Here is a 21,234-nt window from a genome sequence, read left to right on the forward strand (position 1 = left end):
CATATCTACACCCACCAGCACCAGCTCTGCACTCACCACTTCTAGCTCTGCACCTACAAGTAGCAGCTCCGCACTCACCAGTAGTAGCTCTACACCTACAAGTAGCAGCACTACACTCACCACCATCACTACACCCACCACTACTGCCTCTACACCCACCCAGACTAGCTCAGCTCCCACCACTACCAGCTCTACACTCACCTCCATCTCTACACCATCCAGTAGCACCTCAACGCCCATCACTAGTAGCTCTACACCCACAAGTAGCACCTCTACGCTCACCACCACTTCTACACCTACAAGCACCAGTTCTACTCCTACCACCACCTCCACACCCACCACTAGCAGCTCTCAAACTACAAGTGCCCACACTCCACACACCACTAGTAGCTCTACACACACCACTGCCACTACACCCACCACTACCAGTTCTTCAACTACACCTAGCAGCCCTACACCCACCACTACTGGCTCTACAACCAGTGCCACCTCTACACTACCAACCAGTAGCACTTCAGCGCCTACAAGTAGTAGCTCGACACCCAGCACTAGCACATCTACACCCACCAGCACCAGCTCCACACCCACCTCTAGCAGCTCTGAAACTACAAGTAGCAGCTCTACACCTACCAGCAGTAGCTCTACATCCAGCGCCACCTCTCCACTAACAACCACTACCACTTCTACACCTCCAAGTAGCAGCTCTGCTCCCATCACCATATCTACACCCACCAGCACCAGCTCTGCACTCACCACTTCTAGCTCTGCACCTACAAGTAGCAGCTCCGCACTCACCAGTAGTAGCTCTACACCTACAAGTAGCAGCACTACACTCACCACCATCACTACACCCACCACTACTGCCTCTACACCCACCCAGACTAGCTCAGCTCCCACCACTCCCAGCTCTACACTCACCTCCATCTCTACACCATCCAGTAGCACCTCAACGCCCATCACTAGTAGCTCTACACCCACAAGTAGCACCTCTACGCTCACCACCACTTCTACACCTACAAGCACCAGTTCTACTCCTCCCACCACCTCCACACCCACCACTAGCAGCTCTCAAACTACAAGTGCCCACACTCCACACACCACTAGTAGCTCTACACACACCACTGCCACTACACCCACCACTACCAGTTCTTCAACTACACCTAGCAGCCCTACACCCACCACTACTGGCTCTACAACCAGTGCCACCTCTACACTACCAACCAGTAGCACTTCAGCGCCTACAAGTAGCAGCTCTACACCCAGCACTAGCACATCTACACCCACCAGCACCAGCTCCACACCCACCACTAGCAGCTCTGAAACTACAAGTAGCAGCTCTACACCCACCAGCAGTAGTAGCTCTACACCCACCAGCAGTAGCTCTACATACAGCACCACCACTCCAATAACAACCACAAGCAGTTCAACTCCTACAAGTAGTAGCTCTACACCCACCAGTAGCATATCTACACCCACCAGCACCAGCTCCACACCCACCACTAGCAGCTCTGAAACTACAAGTACCACCTCTACACCCACCAGCAGTAGTAGCTCTACATCCAGCGCCACCTCTACACTAACAACTACTACCACTTCTACCCCTCCAAGTAGCAGCTCTGCTCCCATCACCATATCTACACCCACCAGCACCAGCTCTGCACTCACCACTTCTAGCTCTGCACCTACAAGTAGCAGCTCCGCACTCACCAGTAGTAGCTCTACACCTACAAGTAGCAGCACTACACTCACCACCATCACTACACCCACCACTACTGCCTCTACACCCACCCAGACTAGCTCAGCTCCCACCACTACCAGCTCTACACTCACCTCCATCTCTACACCATCCAGTAGCACCTCAACGCCCATCACTAGTAGCTCTACACCCACAAGTAGCACCTCTACGCTCACCACCACTTCTACACCTACAAGCACCAGTTCTACTCCTACCACCACCTCCACACCCACAACTAGCAGCTCTGAAACTACAAGTGCCCACACTCCACACACCACTAGTAGCTCTACACACACCACTGCCACTACACCCACCACTACAAGTTCTTCAACTACACCTAGCAGCCCTACACCCACCACTACTGGCTCTACAACCAGTGCCACCTCTACACTACCAACCACTAGCACTTCAGCGCCTACAAGTAGTGGCTCTACACCCAGCACTAGCACATCTACACCCACCAGCACCAGCTCCACACCCACCACTAGCAGCTCTGAAACTACAAGTAGCAGCTCTGCAGCCACCAGCAGTAGTAGCTCTACATCCAGCGCCACCTCTCCACTAACAACCACTACCACTTCTACACCTCCAAGTAGCAGCTCTGCTCCCATCACCATATCTACACCCACCCGCACCACCTCCACACTCACCAGTACTAGCTCTACACCTACAAGTAGTAGCTCTACACCCACCAGTAGCATATCTACACCCACCAGCACCAGCTCCACACCCACCACTAGCAGCTCTGAAACTACAAGTACCACCTCTACACCCACCAGCAGTAGTAGCTCTACATCCAGCGCCACCTCTACACTAACAACCACTACCACTTCTACACCTCCAAGTAGCAGCTCTGCTCCCATCACCATATCTACACCCACCAGCACCAGCTCTGCACTCACCACTTCTAGCTCTGCACCTACAAGTAGCAGCTCCGCACTCACCAGTAGTAGCTCTACACCTACAAGTAGCAGCACTACACTCACCACCATCACTACACCCACCACTACTGCCTCTACACCCACCCAGACTAGCTCAGCTCCCACCACTACCAGCTCTACACTCACCTCCATCTCTACACCATCCAGTAGCACCTCAACGCCCATCACTAGTAGCTCTACACCCACAAGTAGCACCTCTACGCTCACCACCACTTCTACACCTACAAGCACCAGTTCTACTCCTACCACCACCTCCACACCCACCACTAGCAGCTCTCAAACTACAAGTGCCCACACTCCACACACCACTAGTAGCTCTACACACACCACTGCCACTACACCCACCACTACCAGTTCTTCAACTACACCTAGCAGCCCTACACCCACCACTACTGGCTCTACAACCAGTGCCACCTCTACACTACCAACCAGTAGCACTTCAGCGCCTACAAGTAGTAGCTCGACACCCAGCACTAGCACATCTACACCCACCAGCACCAGCTCCACACCCACCTCTAGCAGCTCTGAAACTACAAGTAGCAGCTCTACACCTACCAGCAGTAGCTCTACATCCAGCGCCACCTCTACACTAACAACCACTACCACTTCTACACCTCCAAGTAGCAGCTCTGCTCCCATCACCATATCTACACCCACCAGCACCAGCTCTGCACTCACCACTTCTAGCTCTGCACCTACAAGTAGCAGCTCCGCACTCACCAGTAGTAGCTCTACACCTACAAGTAGCAGCACTACACTCACCACCATCACTACACCCACCACTACTGCCTCTACACCCACCCAGACTAGCTCAGCTCCCACCACTCCCAGCTCTACACTCACCTCCATCTCTACACCATCCAGTAGCACCTCAACGCCCATCACTAGTAGCTCTACACCCACAAGTAGCAGCTCGACGCTCACCACCACTTCTACACCTACAAGCACCAGTTCTACTCCTACCACCACCTCCACACCCACCACTAGCAGCTCTGAAACTACAAGTGCCCACACTCCACACACCACTAGTAGCTCTACACACACCACTGCCAATACACCCACCACTACAAGTTCTTCAACTACACCTAGCAGCCCTACACCCACCACTACTGGCTCTACAACCAGTGCCACCTCTACACTACCAACCAGTAGCACTTCAGCGCCTACAAGTAGCAGCTCTACACCCAGCACTAGCACATCTACACCCACCAGCACCAGCTCCACACCCACCACTAGCAGCTCTGAAACTACAAGTAGCAGCTCTACACCCACCAGCAGTAGTAGCTCTACACCCACCAGCAGTAGCTCTACATACAGCACCACCACTCCAATAACAACCACAAGCAGTTCAACTCCTACAAGTAGTAGCTCTACACCCACCAGTAGCATATCTACACCCACCAGCACCAGCTCCACACCCACCACTAGCAGCTCTGAAACTACAAGTGCCCACACTCCACACACCACTAGTAGCTCTACACACACCACTGCCACTACACCCACCACTGCCAGTTCTTCAACTACACCTAGCAGCCCTACACCCACCACTACTGGCTCTACAACCAGTGCCACCTCTACACTACCAACCACTAGCACTTCAGCGCTTACAAGTAGTAGCTGTACACCCAGCACTAGCATATCTACACCCACCAGCACCAGCTCCACACCCACCACTAGCAGCTCTGAAACTACAAGTAGCAGCTCTACACCCACCAGCAGTAGTAGCTCTACACCCACCAGCAGTAGCTCTACATACAGCACCACCACTCCAATAACAACCACAAGCAGTTCAACTCCTACAAGTAGTAGCTCTACACCCACCAGTAGCATATCTACACCCACCAGCACCAGCTCCACACCCACCACTAGCAGCTCTGAAACTACAAGTACCACCTCTACACCCACCAGCAGTAGCTCTACATCCAGCGCCACCTCTCCACTAACAACCACTACCACTTCTACACCTCCAAGTAGCAGCTCTGCTCCCATCACCATATCTACACCCACCAGCACCAGCTCTGCACTCACCACTTCTAGCTCTGCACCTACAAGTAGCAGCTCCGCACTCACCAGTAGTAGCTCTACACCTACAAGTAGCAGCACTACACTCACCACCATCACTACACCCACCACTACTGCCTCTACACCCACCCAGACTAGCTCAGCTCCCACCACTCCCAGCTCTACACTCACCTCCATCTCTACACCATCCAGTAGCACCTCAACGCCCATCACTAGTAGCTCTACACCCACAAGTAGCACCTCTATGCTCACCACCACTTCTACACCTACAAGCACCAGTTCTACTCCTCCCACCACCTCCACACCCACCACTAGCAGCTCTCAAACTACAAGTGCCCACACTCCACACACCACTAGTAGCTCTACACACACCACTGCCACTACACCCACCACTACCAGTTCTTCAACTACACCTAGCAGCCCTACACCCACCACTACTGGCTCTACAACCAGTGCCACCTCTACACTACCAACCACTAGCAGTTCAGCGCCTACAAGTAGTAGCTCGACACCCAGCACTAGCACATCTACACCCACCAGCACCAGCTCCACACCCACCTCTAGCAGCTCTGAAACTACAAGTAGCAGCTCTACACCCACCAGCAGTAGTAGCTCTACACCCACCAGCAGTAGCTCTACATACAGCACCACCACTCCAATAACAACCACAAGCAGTTCAACTCCTACAAGTACTAGCTCTACACCCACCAGCACCAGCTCCACACCCACCACTAGCAGCTCTGAAACTACAAGTACCACCTCTACACCCACCAGCAGTAGCTCTACATCCAGCGCCACCTCTCCACTAACAACCACTACCACTTCTACACCTCCAAGTAGCAGCTCTGCTCCCATCACCATATCTACACCCACCAGCACCAGCTCTGCACTCACCACTTCTAGCTCTGCACCTACAAGTAGCAGCTCCGCACTCACCAGTAGTAGCTCTACACCTACAAGTAGCAGCACTACACTCACCACCATCACTACACCCACCACTACTACCTCTACACCCACCCAGACTAGCTCAGCTCCCACCACTACCAGCTCTACACTCACCTCCATCTCTACACCATCCAGTAGCACCTCAACGCCCATCACTAGTAGCTCTACACCCACAAGTAGCACCTCTACGCTCACCACCACTTCTACACCTACAAGCACCAGTTCTACTCCTACCACCACCTCCACACCCACAACTAGCAGCTCTGAAACTACAAGTGCCCACACTCCACACACCACTAGTAGCTCTACACACACCACTGCCACTACACCCACCACTACAAGTTCTTCAACTACACCTAGCAGCCCTACACCCACCACTACTGGCTCTACAACCAGTGCCACCTCTACACTACCAACCACTAGCACTTCAGCGCCTACAAGTAGTAGCTCTACACCCAGCACTAGCACATCTACACCCACCAGCACCAGCTCCACACTCACCACTAGCAGCTCTGAAACTACAAGTAGCAGCTCTGCAGCCACCAGCAGTAGTAGCTCTACATCCAGCGCCACCTCTCCACTAACAACCACTACCACTTCTACACCTCCAAGTAGCAGCTCTGCTCCCATCACCATATCTACACCCACCAGCACCACCTCCACACTCACCAGTACTAGCTCTACACCTACAAGTAGTAGCTCTACACCCAGCACTAGCATATCTACACCCACCAGCACCAGCTCCACACCCACCACTAGCAGCTCTGAAACTACAAGTACCACCTCTACACCCACCAGCAGTAGTAGCTCTACATCCAGCGCCACCTCTACACTAACAACCACTACCACTTCTACACCTCCAAGTAGCAGCTCTGCTCCCATCACCATATCTACACCCACCAGCACCAGCTCTGCACTCACCACTTCTAGCTCTGCACCTACAAGTAGCAGCTCCGCACTCACCAGTAGTAGCTCTACACCTACAAGTAGCAGCACTACACTCACCACCATCACTACACCCACCACTACTGCCTCTACACCCACCCAGACTAGCTCAGCTCCCACCACTACCAGCTCTACACTCACCTCCATCTCTACACCATCCAGTAGCACCTCAACGCCCATCACTAGTAGCTCTACACCCACAAGTAGCACCTCTACGCTCACCACCACTTCTACACCTACAAGCACCAGTTCTACTCCTACCACCACCTCCACACCCACCACTAGCAGCTCTCAAACTACAAGTGCCCACACTCCACACACCACTAGTAGCTCTACACACACCACTGCCACTACACCCACCACTACCAGTTCTTCAACTACACCTAGCAGCCCTACACCCACCACTACTGGCTCTACAACCAGTGCCACCTCTACACTACCAACCAGTAGCACTTCAGCGCCTACAAGTAGTAGCTCGACACCCAGCACTAGCACATCTACACCCACCAGCAGTAGCTCCACACCCACCACTAGCAGCTCTGAAACTACAAGTACCACCTCTACACCCACCAGCAGTAGTAGCTCTACATCCAGCGCCACCTCTACACTAACAACCACTACCACTTCTACACCTCCAAGTAGCAGCTCTGCTCCCATCACCATATCTACACCCACCAGCACCACCTCCACACTCACCAGTACTAGCTCTACACCTACAAGTAGTAGCTCTACACCCACCAGTAGCATATCTACACCCACCAGCACCAGCTCCACACCCACCACTGGCAGCTCTGAAACTACAAGTAGCAGCTCTACACCCACCAGCAGTAGCTCTACTTCCGGCGCCACCACTCTAATAACAACCACAAGCAGTTCAACTCCTACAAGTAGCAGCTCTACACCCACCAGTAGCATATCTACACCCACCAGCACCAGCTCCACACCCACCACTAGCAGCTCTGAAACTACAAGTGCCCACACCCTACACACCACTAGTAGCTCTACACACACCACTGCCACTACACCCACCACTACCAGTTCTTCAACTACACCTAGCAGCCCTACACCCACCACTACTGGCTCTACAACAAGTGCCACCTCTACACTACCAACCAGTAGCAGTTCAGCGCCTACAAGTAGTAGCTCTACACCCAGCACTAGCACATCTACACCCACCAGCACCACCTCCACACTCACCAGTACTAGCTCTACACCTACAAGTAGTAGCTCTACACCCACCAGCACCAGCTCCACACCCACCACTAGCAGCTCTGAAACTACAAGTAGCAGCTCTACACCCACCAGTAGTAGCTCTACTTCCGGCGCCACCACTCCAATAACAACCACTAGCAGTTCAACTCCCACAAGTAGTAGCTCTACACCCACCAGCAGTAGCTCTACATACAGCACCTCCTCTCCAATAACAACCACTAGCAGTTCAACTCCTACAAGTAGTAGCTCTACACCCAGCACTAGCACATCTACACCCACCAGCACCAGCTCCACACCCACCACTAGCAGCTCTGAAACTCCAAGTACCACCTCTACACCCACCAGCAGTAGCTCTACATCCAGCGCCACCTCTCCACTAACAACCACTACCACTTCTACACCTCCAAGTAGCAGCTCTGCTCCCATCACCATATCTACACCCACCAGCACCAGCTCCGCACTCACCACTTCTAGCTCTGCACCTACAAGTAGCAGCTCCGCACTCACCAGTAGTAGCTCTACACCTACAAGTAGCAGCACTACACTCACCACCATCACTACACCCACCACTACTGCCTCTACACCCACCCAGACTAGCTCAGCTCCCACCACTACCAGCTCTACACTCACCTCCATCTCTACACCATCCAGTAGCACCTCAACGCCCATCACTAGTAGCTCTACACCCACAAGTAGCACCTCTACGCTCACCACCACTTCTACACCTACAAGCACCAGTTCTACTCCTACCACCACCTCCACACCCACCACTAGCAGCTCTGAAACTACAAGTGCCCACACTCCACACACCACTAGTAGCTCTACACACACCACTGCCACTACACCCACCACTACCAGTTCTTCAACTACACCTAGCAGCCCTACACCCACCACTACTGGCTCTACAACCAGTGCCACCTCTACACTACCAACCAGTAGCACTTCAGCGCCTACAAGTAGTAGCTCGACACCCAGCATTAGCACATCTACACCCACCAGCACCAGCTCCACACCCACCTCTAGCAGCTCTGAAACTACAAGTAGCAGCTCTACACCTACCAGCAGTAGCTCTACATCCAGCGCCACCTCTACACTAACAACCACTACCACTTCTACACCTCCAAGTAGCAGCTCTGCTCCCATCACCATATCTACACCCACCAGCACCAGCTCTGCACTCACCACTTCTAGCTCTGCACCTACAAGTAGCAGCTCCGCACTCACCAGTAGTAGCTCTACACCTACAAGTAGCAGCACTACACTCACCACCATCACTACACCCACCACTACTGCCTCTACACCCACCCAGACTAGCTCAGCTCCCACCACTCCCAGCTCTACACTCACCTCCATCTCTACACCATCCAGTAGCACCTCAACGCCCATCACTAGTAGCTCTACACCCACAAGTAGCAGCTCGACGCTCACCACCACTTCTACACCTACAAGCACCAGTTCTACTCCTACCACCACCTCCACACCCACCACTAGCAGCTCTGAAACTACAAGTGCCCACACTCCACACACCACTAGTAGCTCTACACACACCACTGCCAATACACCCACCACTACCAGTTCTTCAACTACACCTAGCAGCCCTACACCCACCACTACTGGCTCTACAACCAGTGCCACCTCTACACTACCAACCAGTAGCACTTCAGCGCCTACAAGTAGCAGCTCTACACCCAGCACTAGCATATCTACACCCACCAGCACCAGCTCCACACCCACCACTAGCAGCTCTGAAACTACAAGTAGCAGCTCTACACCCACCAGCAGTAGTAGCTCTACACCCACCAGCAGTAGCTCTACATACAGCACCACCACTCCAATAACAACCACAAGCAGTTCAACTCCTACAAGTAGTAGCTCTACACCCACCAGTAGCATATCTACACCCACCAGCACCAGCTCCACACCCACCACTAGCAGCTCTGAAACTACAAGTGCCCACACTCCACACACCACTAGTAGCTCTACACACACCACTGCCACTACACCCACCACTGCCAGTTCTTCAACTACACCTAGCAGCCCTACACCCACCACTACTGGCTCTACAACCAGTGCCACCTCTACACTACCAACCACTAGCACTTCAGCGCTTACAAGTAGTAGCTGTACACCCAGCACTAGCATATCTACACCCACCAGCACCAGCTCCACACCCACCACTAGCAGCTCTGAAACTACAAGTAGCAGCTCTACACCCACCAGCAGTAGTAGCTCTACACCCACCAGCAGTAGCTCTACATACAGCACCACCACTCCAATAACAACCACAAGCAGTTCAACTCCTACAAGTAGTAGCTCTACACCCACCAGTAGCATATCTACACCCACCAGCACCAGCTCCACACCCACCACTAGCAGCTCTGAAACTACAAGTACCACCTCTACACCCACCAGCAGTAGCTCTACATCCAGCGCCACCTCTCCACTAACAACCACTACCACTTCTACACCTCCAAGTAGCAGCTCTGCTCCCATCACCATATCTACACCCACCAGCACCAGCTCTGCACTCACCACTTCTAGCTCTGCACCTACAAGTAGCAGCTCCGCACTCACCAGTAGTAGCTCTACACCTACAAGTAGCAGCACTACACTCACCACCATCACTACACCCACCACTACTGCCTCTACACCCACCCAGACTAGCTCAGCTCCCACCACTACCAGCTCTACACTCACCTCCATCTCTACACCATCCAGTAGCACCTCAACGCCCATCACTAGTAGCTCTACACCCACAAGTAGCACCTCTACGCTCACCACCACTTCTACACCTACAAGCACCAGTTCTACTCCTCCCACCACCTCCACACCCACCACTAGCAGCTCTCAAACTACAAGTGCCCACACTCCACACACCACTAGTAGCTCTACACACACCACTGCCACTACACCCACCACTACCAGTTCTTCAACTACACCTAGCAGCCCTACACCCACCACTACTGGCTCTACAACCAGTGCCACCTCTACACTACCAACCACTAGCAGTTCAGCGCCTACAAGTAGTAGCTCGACACCCAGCACTAGCACATCTACACCCACCAGCACCAGCTCCACACCCACCTCTAGCAGCTCTGAAACTACAAGTAGCAGCTCTACACCCACCAGCAGTAGTAGCTCTACACCCACCAGCAGTAGCTCTACATACAGCACCACCACTCCAATAACAACCACAAGCAGTTCAACTCCTACAAGTACTAGCTCTACACCCACCAGCACCAGCTCCACACCCACCACTAGCAGCTCTGAAACTACAAGTACCACCTCTACACCCACCAGCAGTAGCTCTACATCCAGCGCCACCTCTCCACTAACAACCACTACCACTTCTACACCTCCAAGTAGCAGCTCTGCTCCCATCACCATATCTACACCCACCAGCACCAGCTCTGCACTCACCACTTCTAGCTCTGCACCTACAAGTAGCAGCTCCGCACTCACCAGTAGTAGCTCTACACCTACAAGTAGCAGCACTACACTCACCACCATCACTACACCCACCACTACTACCTCTACACCCACCCAGACTAGCTCAGCTCCCACCACTACCAGCTCTACACTCACCTCCATCTCTACACCATCCAGTAGCACCTCAACGCCCATCACTAGTAGCTCTACACCCACAAGTAGCACCTCTATGCTCACCACCACTTCTACACCTACAAGCACCAGTTCTACTCCTACCACCACCTCCACACCCACAACTAGCAGCTCTGAAACTACAAGTGCCCACACTCCACACACCACTAGTAGCTCTACACACACCACTGCCACTACACCCACCACTACAAGTTCTTCAACTACACCTAGCAGCCCTACACCCACCACTACTGGCTCTACAACCAGTGCCACCTCTACACTACCAACCACTAGCACTTCAGCGCCTACAAGTAGTAGCTCTACACCCAGCACTAGCACATCTACACCCACCAGCACCAGCTCCACACTCACCACTAGCAGCTCTGAAACTACAAGTAGCAGCTCTGCAGCCACCAGCAGTAGTAGCTCTACATCCAGCGCCACCTCTCCACTAACAACCACTACCACTTCTACACCTCCAAGTAGCAGCTCTGCTCCCATCACCATATCTACACCCACCAGCACCACCTCCACACTCACCAGTACTAGCTCTACACCTACAAGTAGTAGCTCTACACCCAGCACTAGCATATCTACACCCACCAGCACCAGCTCCACACCCACCACTAGCAGCTCTGAAACTACAAGTACCACCTCTACACCCACCAGCAGTAGTAGCTCTACATCCAGCGCCACCTCTCCACTAACAACCACTACCACTTCTACACCTCCAAGTAGCAGCTCTGCTCCCATCACCATATCTACACCCACCAGCACCAGCTCTGCACTCACCACTTCTAGCTCTGCACCTACAAGTAGCAGCTCCGCACTCACCAGTAGTAGCTCTACACCTACAAGTAGCAGCACTACACTCACCACCATCACTACACCCACCACTACTGCCTCTACACCCACCCAGACTAGCTCAGCTCCCACCACTACCAGCTCTACACTCACCTCCATCTCTACACCATCCAGTAGCACCTCAACGCCCATCACTAGTAGCTCTACACCCACAAGTAGCACCTCTACGCTCACCACCACTTCTACACCTACAAGCACCAGTTCTACTCCTACCACCACCTCCACACCCACCACTAGCAGCTCTCAAACTACAAGTGCCCACACTCCACACACCACTAGTAGCTCTACACACACCACTGCCACTACACCCACCACTACCAGTTCTTCAACTACACCTAGCAGCCCTACACCCACCACTACTGGCTCTACAACCAGTGCCACCTCTACACTACCAACCAGTAGCACTTCAGCGCCTACAAGTAGTAGCTCGACACCCAGCACTAGCACATCTACACCCACCAGCAGTAGCTCCACACCCACCACTAGCAGCTCTGAAACTACAAGTACCACCTCTACACCCACCAGCAGTAGTAGCTCTACATCCAGCGCCACCTCTACACTAACAACCACTACCACTTCTACACCTCCAAGTAGCAGCTCTGCTCCCATCACCATATCTACACCCACCAGCACCACCTCCACACTCACCAGTACTAGCTCTACACCTACAAGTAGTAGCTCTACACCCACCAGTAGCATATCTACACCCACCAGCACCAGCTCCACACCCACCACTGGCAGCTCTGAAACTACAAGTAGCAGCTCTACACCCACCAGCAGTAGCTCTACTTCCGGCGCCACCACTCTAATAACAACCACAAGCAGTTCAACTCCTACAAGTAGCAGCTCTACACCCACCAGTAGCATATCTACACCCACCAGCACCAGCTCCACACCCACCACTAGCAGCTCTCAAACTACAAGTGCCCACACCCTACACACCACTAGTAGCTCTACACACACCACTGCCACTACACCCACCACTACCAGTTCTTCAACTACACCTAGCAGCCCTACACCCACCACTACTGGCTCTACAACAAGTGCCACCTCTACACTACCAACCAGTAGCAGTTCAGCGCCTACAAGTAGTAGCTCTACACCCAGCACTAGCACATCTACACCCACCAGCACCACCTCCACACTCACCAGTACTAGCTCTACACCTACAAGTAGTAGCTCTACACCCACCAGCACCAGCTCCACACCCACCACTAGCAGCTCTGAAACTACAAGTAGCAGCTCTACACCCACCAGTAGTAGCTCTACTTCCGGCGCCACCACTCCAATAACAACCACTAGCAGTTCAACTCCCACAAGTAGTAGCTCTACACCCACCAGCAGTAGCTCTACATACAGCACCTCCTCTCCAATAACAACCACTAGCAGTTCAACTCCTACAAGTAGTAGCTCTACACCCAGCACTAGCACATCTACACCCACCAGCACCAGCTCCACACCCACCACTAGCAGCTCTGAAACTCCAAGTACCACCTCTACACCCACCAGCAGTAGCTCTACATCCAGCGCCACCTCTCCACTAACAACCACTACCACTTCTACACCTCCAAGTAGCAGCTCTGCTCCCATCACCATATCTACACCCACCAGCACCAGCTCCGCACTCACCACTTCTAGCTCTGCACCTACAAGTAGCAGCTCCGCACTCACCAGTAGTAGCTCTACACCTACAAGTAGCAGCACTACACTCACCACCATCACTACACCCACCACTACTGCCTCTACACCCACCCAGACTAGCTCAGCTCCCACCACTACCAGCTCTACACTCACCTCCATCTCTACACCATCCAGTAGCACCTCAACGCCCATCACTAGTAGCTCTACACCCACAAGTAGCACCTCTACGCTCACCACCACTTCTACACCTACAAGCACCAGTTCTACTCCTACCACCACCTCCACACCCACCACTAGCAGCTCTCAAACTACAAGTGCCCACACTCCACACACCACTAGTAGCTCTACACACACCACTGCCACTACACCCACCACTACCAGTTCTTCAACTACACCTAGCAGCCCTACACCCACCACTACTGGCTCTACAACCAGTGCCACCTCTACACTACCAACCAGTAGCACTTCAGCGCCTACAAGTAGTAGCTCGACACCCAGCATTAGCACATCTACACCCACCAGCACCAGCTCCACACCCACCTCTAGCAGCTCTGAAACTACAAGTAGCAGCTCTACACCTACCAGCAGTAGCTCTACATCCAGCGCCACCTCTACACTAACAACCACTACCACTTCTACACCTCCAAGTAGCAGCTCTGCTCCCATCACCATATCTACACCCACCAGCACCAGCTCTGCACTCACCACTTCTAGCTCTGCACCTACAAGTAGCAGCTCCGCACTCACCAGTAGTAGCTCTACACCTACAAGTAGCAGCACTACACTCACCACCATCACTACACCCACCACTACTGCCTCTACACCCACCCAGACTAGCTCAGCTCCCACCACTCCCAGCTCTACACTCACCTCCATCTCTACACCATCCAGTAGCACCTCAACGCCCATCACTAGTAGCTCTACACCCACAAGTAGCAGCTCGACGCTCACCACCACTTCTACACCTACAAGCACCAGTTCTACTCCTACCACCACCTCCACACCCACCACTAGCAGCTCTGAAACTACAAGTGCCCACACTCCACACACCACTAGTAGCTCTACACACACCACTGCCAATACACCCACCACTACCAGTTCTTCAACTACACCTAGCAGCCCTACACCCACCACTACTGGCTCTACAACCAGTGCCACCTCTACACTACCAACCAGTAGCACTTCAGCGCCTACAAGTAGCAGCTCTACACCCAGCACTAGCATATCTACACCCACCAGCACCAGCTCCACACCCACCACTAGCAGCTCTGAAACTACAAGTAGCAGCTCTACACCCACCAGCAGTAGTAGCTCTACACCCACCAGCAGTAGCTCTACATACAGCACCACCACTCCAATAACAACCACAAGCAGTTCAACTCCTACAAGTAGTAGCTCTACACCCACCAGTAGCATATCTACACCCACCAGCACCAGCTCCACACCCACCACTAGCAGCTCTGAAACTACAAGTGCCCACACTCCACACACCACTAGTAGCTCTACACACACCACTGCCACTACACCCACCACTGCCAGTTCTTCAACTACACCTAGCAGCCCTACACCCACCACTACTGGCTCTACAACCAGTGCCACCTCTACACTACCAACCACTAGCACTTCAGCGCTTACAAGTAGTAGCTGTACACCCAGCACTAGCATATCTACACCCACCAGCACCAGCTCCACACCCACCACTAGCAGCTCTGAAACTACAAGTAGCAGCTCTACACCCACCAGCAGTAGTAGCTCTACACCCACCAGCAGTAGCTCTACATACAGCACCACCACTCCAATAACAACCACAAGCAGTTCAACTCCTACAAGTAGTAGCTCTACACCCACCAGTAGCATATCTACACCCACCAGCACCAGCTCCACACCCACCACTAGCAGCTCTGAAACTACAAGTACCACCTCTACACCCACCAGCAGTAGCTCTACATCCAGCGCCACCTCTCCACTAACAACCACTACCACTTCTACACCTCCAAGTAGCAGCTCTGCTCCCATCACCATATCTACACCCACCAGCACCAGCTCTGCACTCACCACTTCTAGCTCTGCACCTACAAGTAGCAGCTCCGCACTCACCAGTAGTAGCTCTACACCTACAAGTAGCAGCACTACACTCACCACCATCACTACACCCACCACTACTGCCTCTACACCCACCCAGACTAGCTCAGCTCCCACCACTCCCAGCTCTACACTCACCTCCATCTCTACACCATCCAGTAGCACCTCAACGCCCATCACTAGTAGCTCTACACCCACAAGTAGCACCTCTACGCTCACCACCACTTCTACACCTACAAGCACCAGTTCTACTCCTCCCACCACCTCCACACCCACCACTAGCAGCTCTCAAACTACAAGTGCCCACACTCCACACACCACTAGTAGCTCTACACACACCACTGCCACTACACCCACCACTACCAGTTCTTCAACTACACCTAGCAGCCCTACACCCACCACTACTGGCTCTACAACCAGTGCCACCTCTACACTACCAACCACTAGCAGTTCAGCGCCTACAAGTAGTAGCTCGACACCCAGCACTAGCACATCTACACCCACCAGCACCAGCTCCACACCCACCTCTAGCAGCTCTGAAACTACAAGTAGCAGCTCTACACCCACCAGCAGTAGTAGCTCTACACCCACCAGCAGTAGCTCTACATACAGCACCACCACTCCAATAACAACCACAAGCAGTTCAACTCCTACAAGTACTAGCTCTACACCCACCAGCACCAGCTCCACACCCACCACTAGCAGCTCTGAAACTCCAAGTACCACCTCTACACCCACCAGCAGTAGCTCTACATCCAGCGCCACCTCTCCACTAACAACCACTACCACTTCTACACCTCCAAGTAGCAGCTCTGCTCCCATCACCATATCTACACCCACCAGCACCAGCTCTGCACTCACCACTTCTAGCTCTGCACCTACAAGTAGCAGCTCCGCACTCACCAGTAGTAGCTCTACACCTACAAGTAGCAGCACTACACTCACCACCATCACTACACCCACCACTACTACCTCTACACCCACCCAGACTAGCTCAGCTCCCACCACTACCAGCTCTACACTCACCTCCATCTCTACACCATCCAGTAGCACCTCAACGCCCATCACTAGTAGCTCTACACCCACAAGTAGCACCTCTATGCTCACCACCACTTCTACACCTACAAGCACCAGTTCTACTCCTACCACCACCTCCACACCCACAACTAGCAGCTCTGAAACTACAAGTGCCCACACTCCACACACCACTAGTAGCTCTACACACACCACTGCCACTACACCCACCACTACAAGTTCTTCAACTACACCTAGCAGCCCTACACCCACCACTACTGGCTCTACAACCAGTGCCACCTCTACACTACCAACCAGTAGCACTTCAGCGCCTACAAGTAGTAGCTCTACACCCAGCACTAGCACATCTACACCCACCAGCACCAGCTCCACACTCACCACTAGCAGCTCTGAAACTACAAGTAGCAGCTCTGCAGCCACCAGCAGTAGTAGCTCTACATCCAGCGCCACCTCTCCACTAACAACCACTACCACTTCTACACCTCCAAGTAGCAGCTCTGCTCCCATCACCATATCTACACCCACCAGCACCACCTCCACACTCACCAGTACTAGCTCTACACCTACAAGTAGTAGCTCTACACCCAGCACTAGCATATCTACACCCACCAGCACCAGCTCCACACCCACCACTAGCAGCTCTGAAACTACAAGTACCACCTCTACACCCACCAGCAGTAGTAGCTCTACATCCAGCGCCACCTCTCCACTAACAACCACTACCACTTCTACACCTCCAAGTAGCAGCTCTGCTCCCATCACCATATCTACACCCACCAGCACCAGCTCTGCACTCACCACTTCTAGCTCTGCACCTACAAGTAGCAGCTCCGCACTCACCAGTAGTAGCTCTACACCTACAAGTAGCAGCACTACACTCACCACCATCACTACACCCACCACTACTGCCTCTACACCCACCCAGACTAGCTCAGCTCCCACCACTACCAGCTCTACACTCACCTCCATCTCTACACCATCCAGTAGCACCTCAACGCCCATCACTAGTAGCTCTACACCCACAAGTAGCACCTCTACGCTCACCACCACTTCTACACCTACAAGCACCAGTTCTACTCCTACCACCACCTCCACACCCACCACTAGCAGCTCTCAAACTACAAGTGCCCACACTCCACACACCACTAGTAGCTCTACACACACCACTGCCACTACACCCACCACTACCAGTTCTTCAACTACACCTAGCAGCCCTACACCCACCACTACTGGCTCTACAACCAGTGCCACCTCTACACTACCAACCAGTAGCACTTCAGCGCCTACAAGTAGTAGCTCGACACCCAGCACTAGCACATCTACACCCACCAGCAGTAGCTCCACACCCACCACTAGCAGCTCTGAAACTACAAGTACCACCTCTACACCCACCAGCAGTAGTAGCTCTACATCCAGCGCCACCTCTCCACTAACAACCACTACCACTTCTACACCTCCAAGTAGCAGCTCTGCTCCCATCACCATATCTACACCCACCAGCACCACCTCCACACTCACCAGTACTAGCTCTACACCTACAAGTAGTAGCTCTACACCCAGCACTAGCATATCTACACCCACCAGCACCAGCTCCACACCCACCACTGGCAGCTCTGAAACTACAAGTACCACCTCTACACCCACCAGCAGTAGCTCTACTTCCGGCGCCACCACTCCAATAACAACCACAAGCAGTTCAACTCCTACAAGTAGCAGCTCTACACCCACCAGTAGCATATCTACACCCACCAGCACCAGCTCCACACCCACCACTAGCAGCTCTGAAACTACAAGTGCCCACACCCTACACACCACTAGTAGCTCTACACACACCACTGCCACTACACCCACCACTACCAGTTCTTCAACTACACCTAGCAGCCCTACACCCACCACTACTGGCTCTACAACAAGTGCCACCTCTACACTACCAACCAGTAGCAGTTCAGCGCCTACAAGTAGTAGCTCTACACCCAGCACTAGCACATCTACACCCACCAGCACCACCTCCACACTCACCAGTACTAGCTCTACACCTACAAGTAGTAGCTCTACACCCACCAGCACCAGCTCCACACCCACCACTAGCAGCTCTGAAACTACAAGTAGCAGCTCTACACCCACCAGTAGTAGCTCTACTTCCGGCGCCACCACTCCAATAACAACCACTAGCAGTTCAACTCCCACAAGTAGTAGCTCTACACCCACCAGCAGTAGCTCTACATACAGCACCTCCTCTCCAATAACAACCACTAGCAGTTCAACTCCTACAAGTAGTAGCTCTACACCCAGCACTAGCACATCTACACCCACCAGCACCAGCTCCACACCCACCACTAGCAGCTCTGAAACTACAAGTACCACCTCTACACCCACCAGCAGTAGCTCTACATCCAGCGCCACCTCTCCACTAACAACCACTACCACTTCTACACCTCCAAGTAGCAGCTCTGCTCCCATCACCATATCTACACCCACCAGCACCAGCTCCGCACTCACCACTTCTAGCTCTGCACCTACAAGTAGCAGCTCCGCACTCACCAGTAGTAGCTCTACACCTACAAGTAGGAGCACTACACTCACCACCATCACTACACCCACCACTACTGCCTCTACACCCACCCAGACTACCTCAGCTCCCACCACTCCCAGCTCTACACTCACCTCCATCTCTACACCATCCAGTAGCACCTCAACACCCATCACTAGTAGCTCTACACCCACAAGTAGCACCTCTACGCTCACCACCACTTCTACACCTACAAGCACCAGTTCTACTCCTACCACCACCTCCACACCCACCACTAGCAGCTCTCAAACTACAAGTGCCCACACTCCACACACCACTAGTAGCTCTACACACACCACTGCCACTACACCCACCACTACCAGTTCTTCAACTACACCTAGCAGCCCTACACCTACCACTACTGGCTCTACAACCAGTGCCACCTCTACATTATCAACCAGTAGCAGTTCAGCGCCTACAAGTAGTAGCTCTACACCCAGCACTAGCACATCTACACCCACCAGCACCAGCTCCACACCCACCACTAGCAGCTCTGAAACTACACCTAGCAGCTCTACACCCACCAGCAGTAGTAGCTCTACATCCAGCGCCACCTCTCCACTAACAACCACTACCACTTCTACACCTCCAAGTAGCAGCTCTGCTCCCATCACCATATCTACACCCACCAGCACCAGCTCTGCACTCACCACTTCTAGCTCTGCACCTACAAGTAGCAGCTCCGCACTCACCAGTAGTAGCTCTACACCTACAAGTAGCAGCACTACACTCACCACCATCACTACACCCACCACTACTGCCTCTACACCCACCCAGACTAGCTCAGCTCCCACCACTCCCAGCTCTACACTCACCTCCATCTCTACACCATCCAGTAGCACCTCAACGCCCATCACTAGTAGCAGCTCTGCCCCTACAAGCAGCAGCTCTACAATCATCACCAGTTATACACCTACTAGTAGCAGTTCTTCACCAATCACAAGTCGTTCTACACCCACCAGTACCAGCTCTACACCTACCACCATCACAACTCCCACCAGTAGTCCCTCTGCAGACACCAGTAGCAGTTCTACCCCTACAAGTAGCACCTCTACAAGTTCCAGCTCTACTCCCACCAGCAGTGGCTCTACATCCACCACCGACAGTACGCTCACGACTGAGATCTCTACACCTGCAAGTGGCAGCTCTACAATGACCACCACCTCTACACCTACAAGTAGCAGTTCAACACCCACCACCATCTCTACACCCACCAGCCGCAGCTCCACAATCACCAGTAGCAGCTCTACGCCTACAAGCAGCAGCACTAGACCCATCACCATCTCTACTCCTACCAGTAGCACCTTTACAACCACCAGCAGCTCTACTGCCACCACCGTCTCTACTCCTACTAGTAGCAGCTCTACACCCATCAGTAGCAGTTCTACACCCTTGACCGTCACGTCGAGTTCCGCCGGGACCTCCACCCCCACTCCTGACACCACCCCCACCACGCCTAGGACCACCACCACCACCTCCAGAACCACCACCACCCCCCGTACAACAACCAGCACCACCCTTAAAACAACAACGACCACCACCACCACCACTCCCCACTCAACCACCACCCCAGGTAATTCTCACCCCACTTCCCCCCGGACCCATTTCCGTGTCCCTTCCCATTCCTTTTCCATCCCCTTTCC

At 53.3% G+C, this 21,234-nt stretch overlaps 1 protein-coding gene across 1 annotated transcript in view; it reads left to right on the forward strand.

Moving 5' to 3' along the window:
* LOC138101505 (mucin-3B-like) overlaps nucleotides 1-21,234 on the forward strand; it is a 42,074-nt gene that overhangs the window by 17,504 nt on the left and 3,336 nt on the right. Inside the window, exon 3 of the mRNA XM_068999278.1 lies at nucleotides 1,803-21,164. Coding sequence (XP_068855379.1) covers nucleotides 1,803-21,164 — 19,362 coding nt within the window. The remainder of the gene's footprint in view (nucleotides 1-1,802; nucleotides 21,165-21,234) is intronic.

This window comes from Aphelocoma coerulescens, unplaced genomic scaffold, assembly GCF_041296385.1.
Source record: "Aphelocoma coerulescens isolate FSJ_1873_10779 unplaced genomic scaffold, UR_Acoe_1.0 HiC_scaffold_314, whole genome shotgun sequence".
Lineage (NCBI taxonomy): Eukaryota > Metazoa > Chordata > Aves > Passeriformes > Corvidae > Aphelocoma > Aphelocoma coerulescens.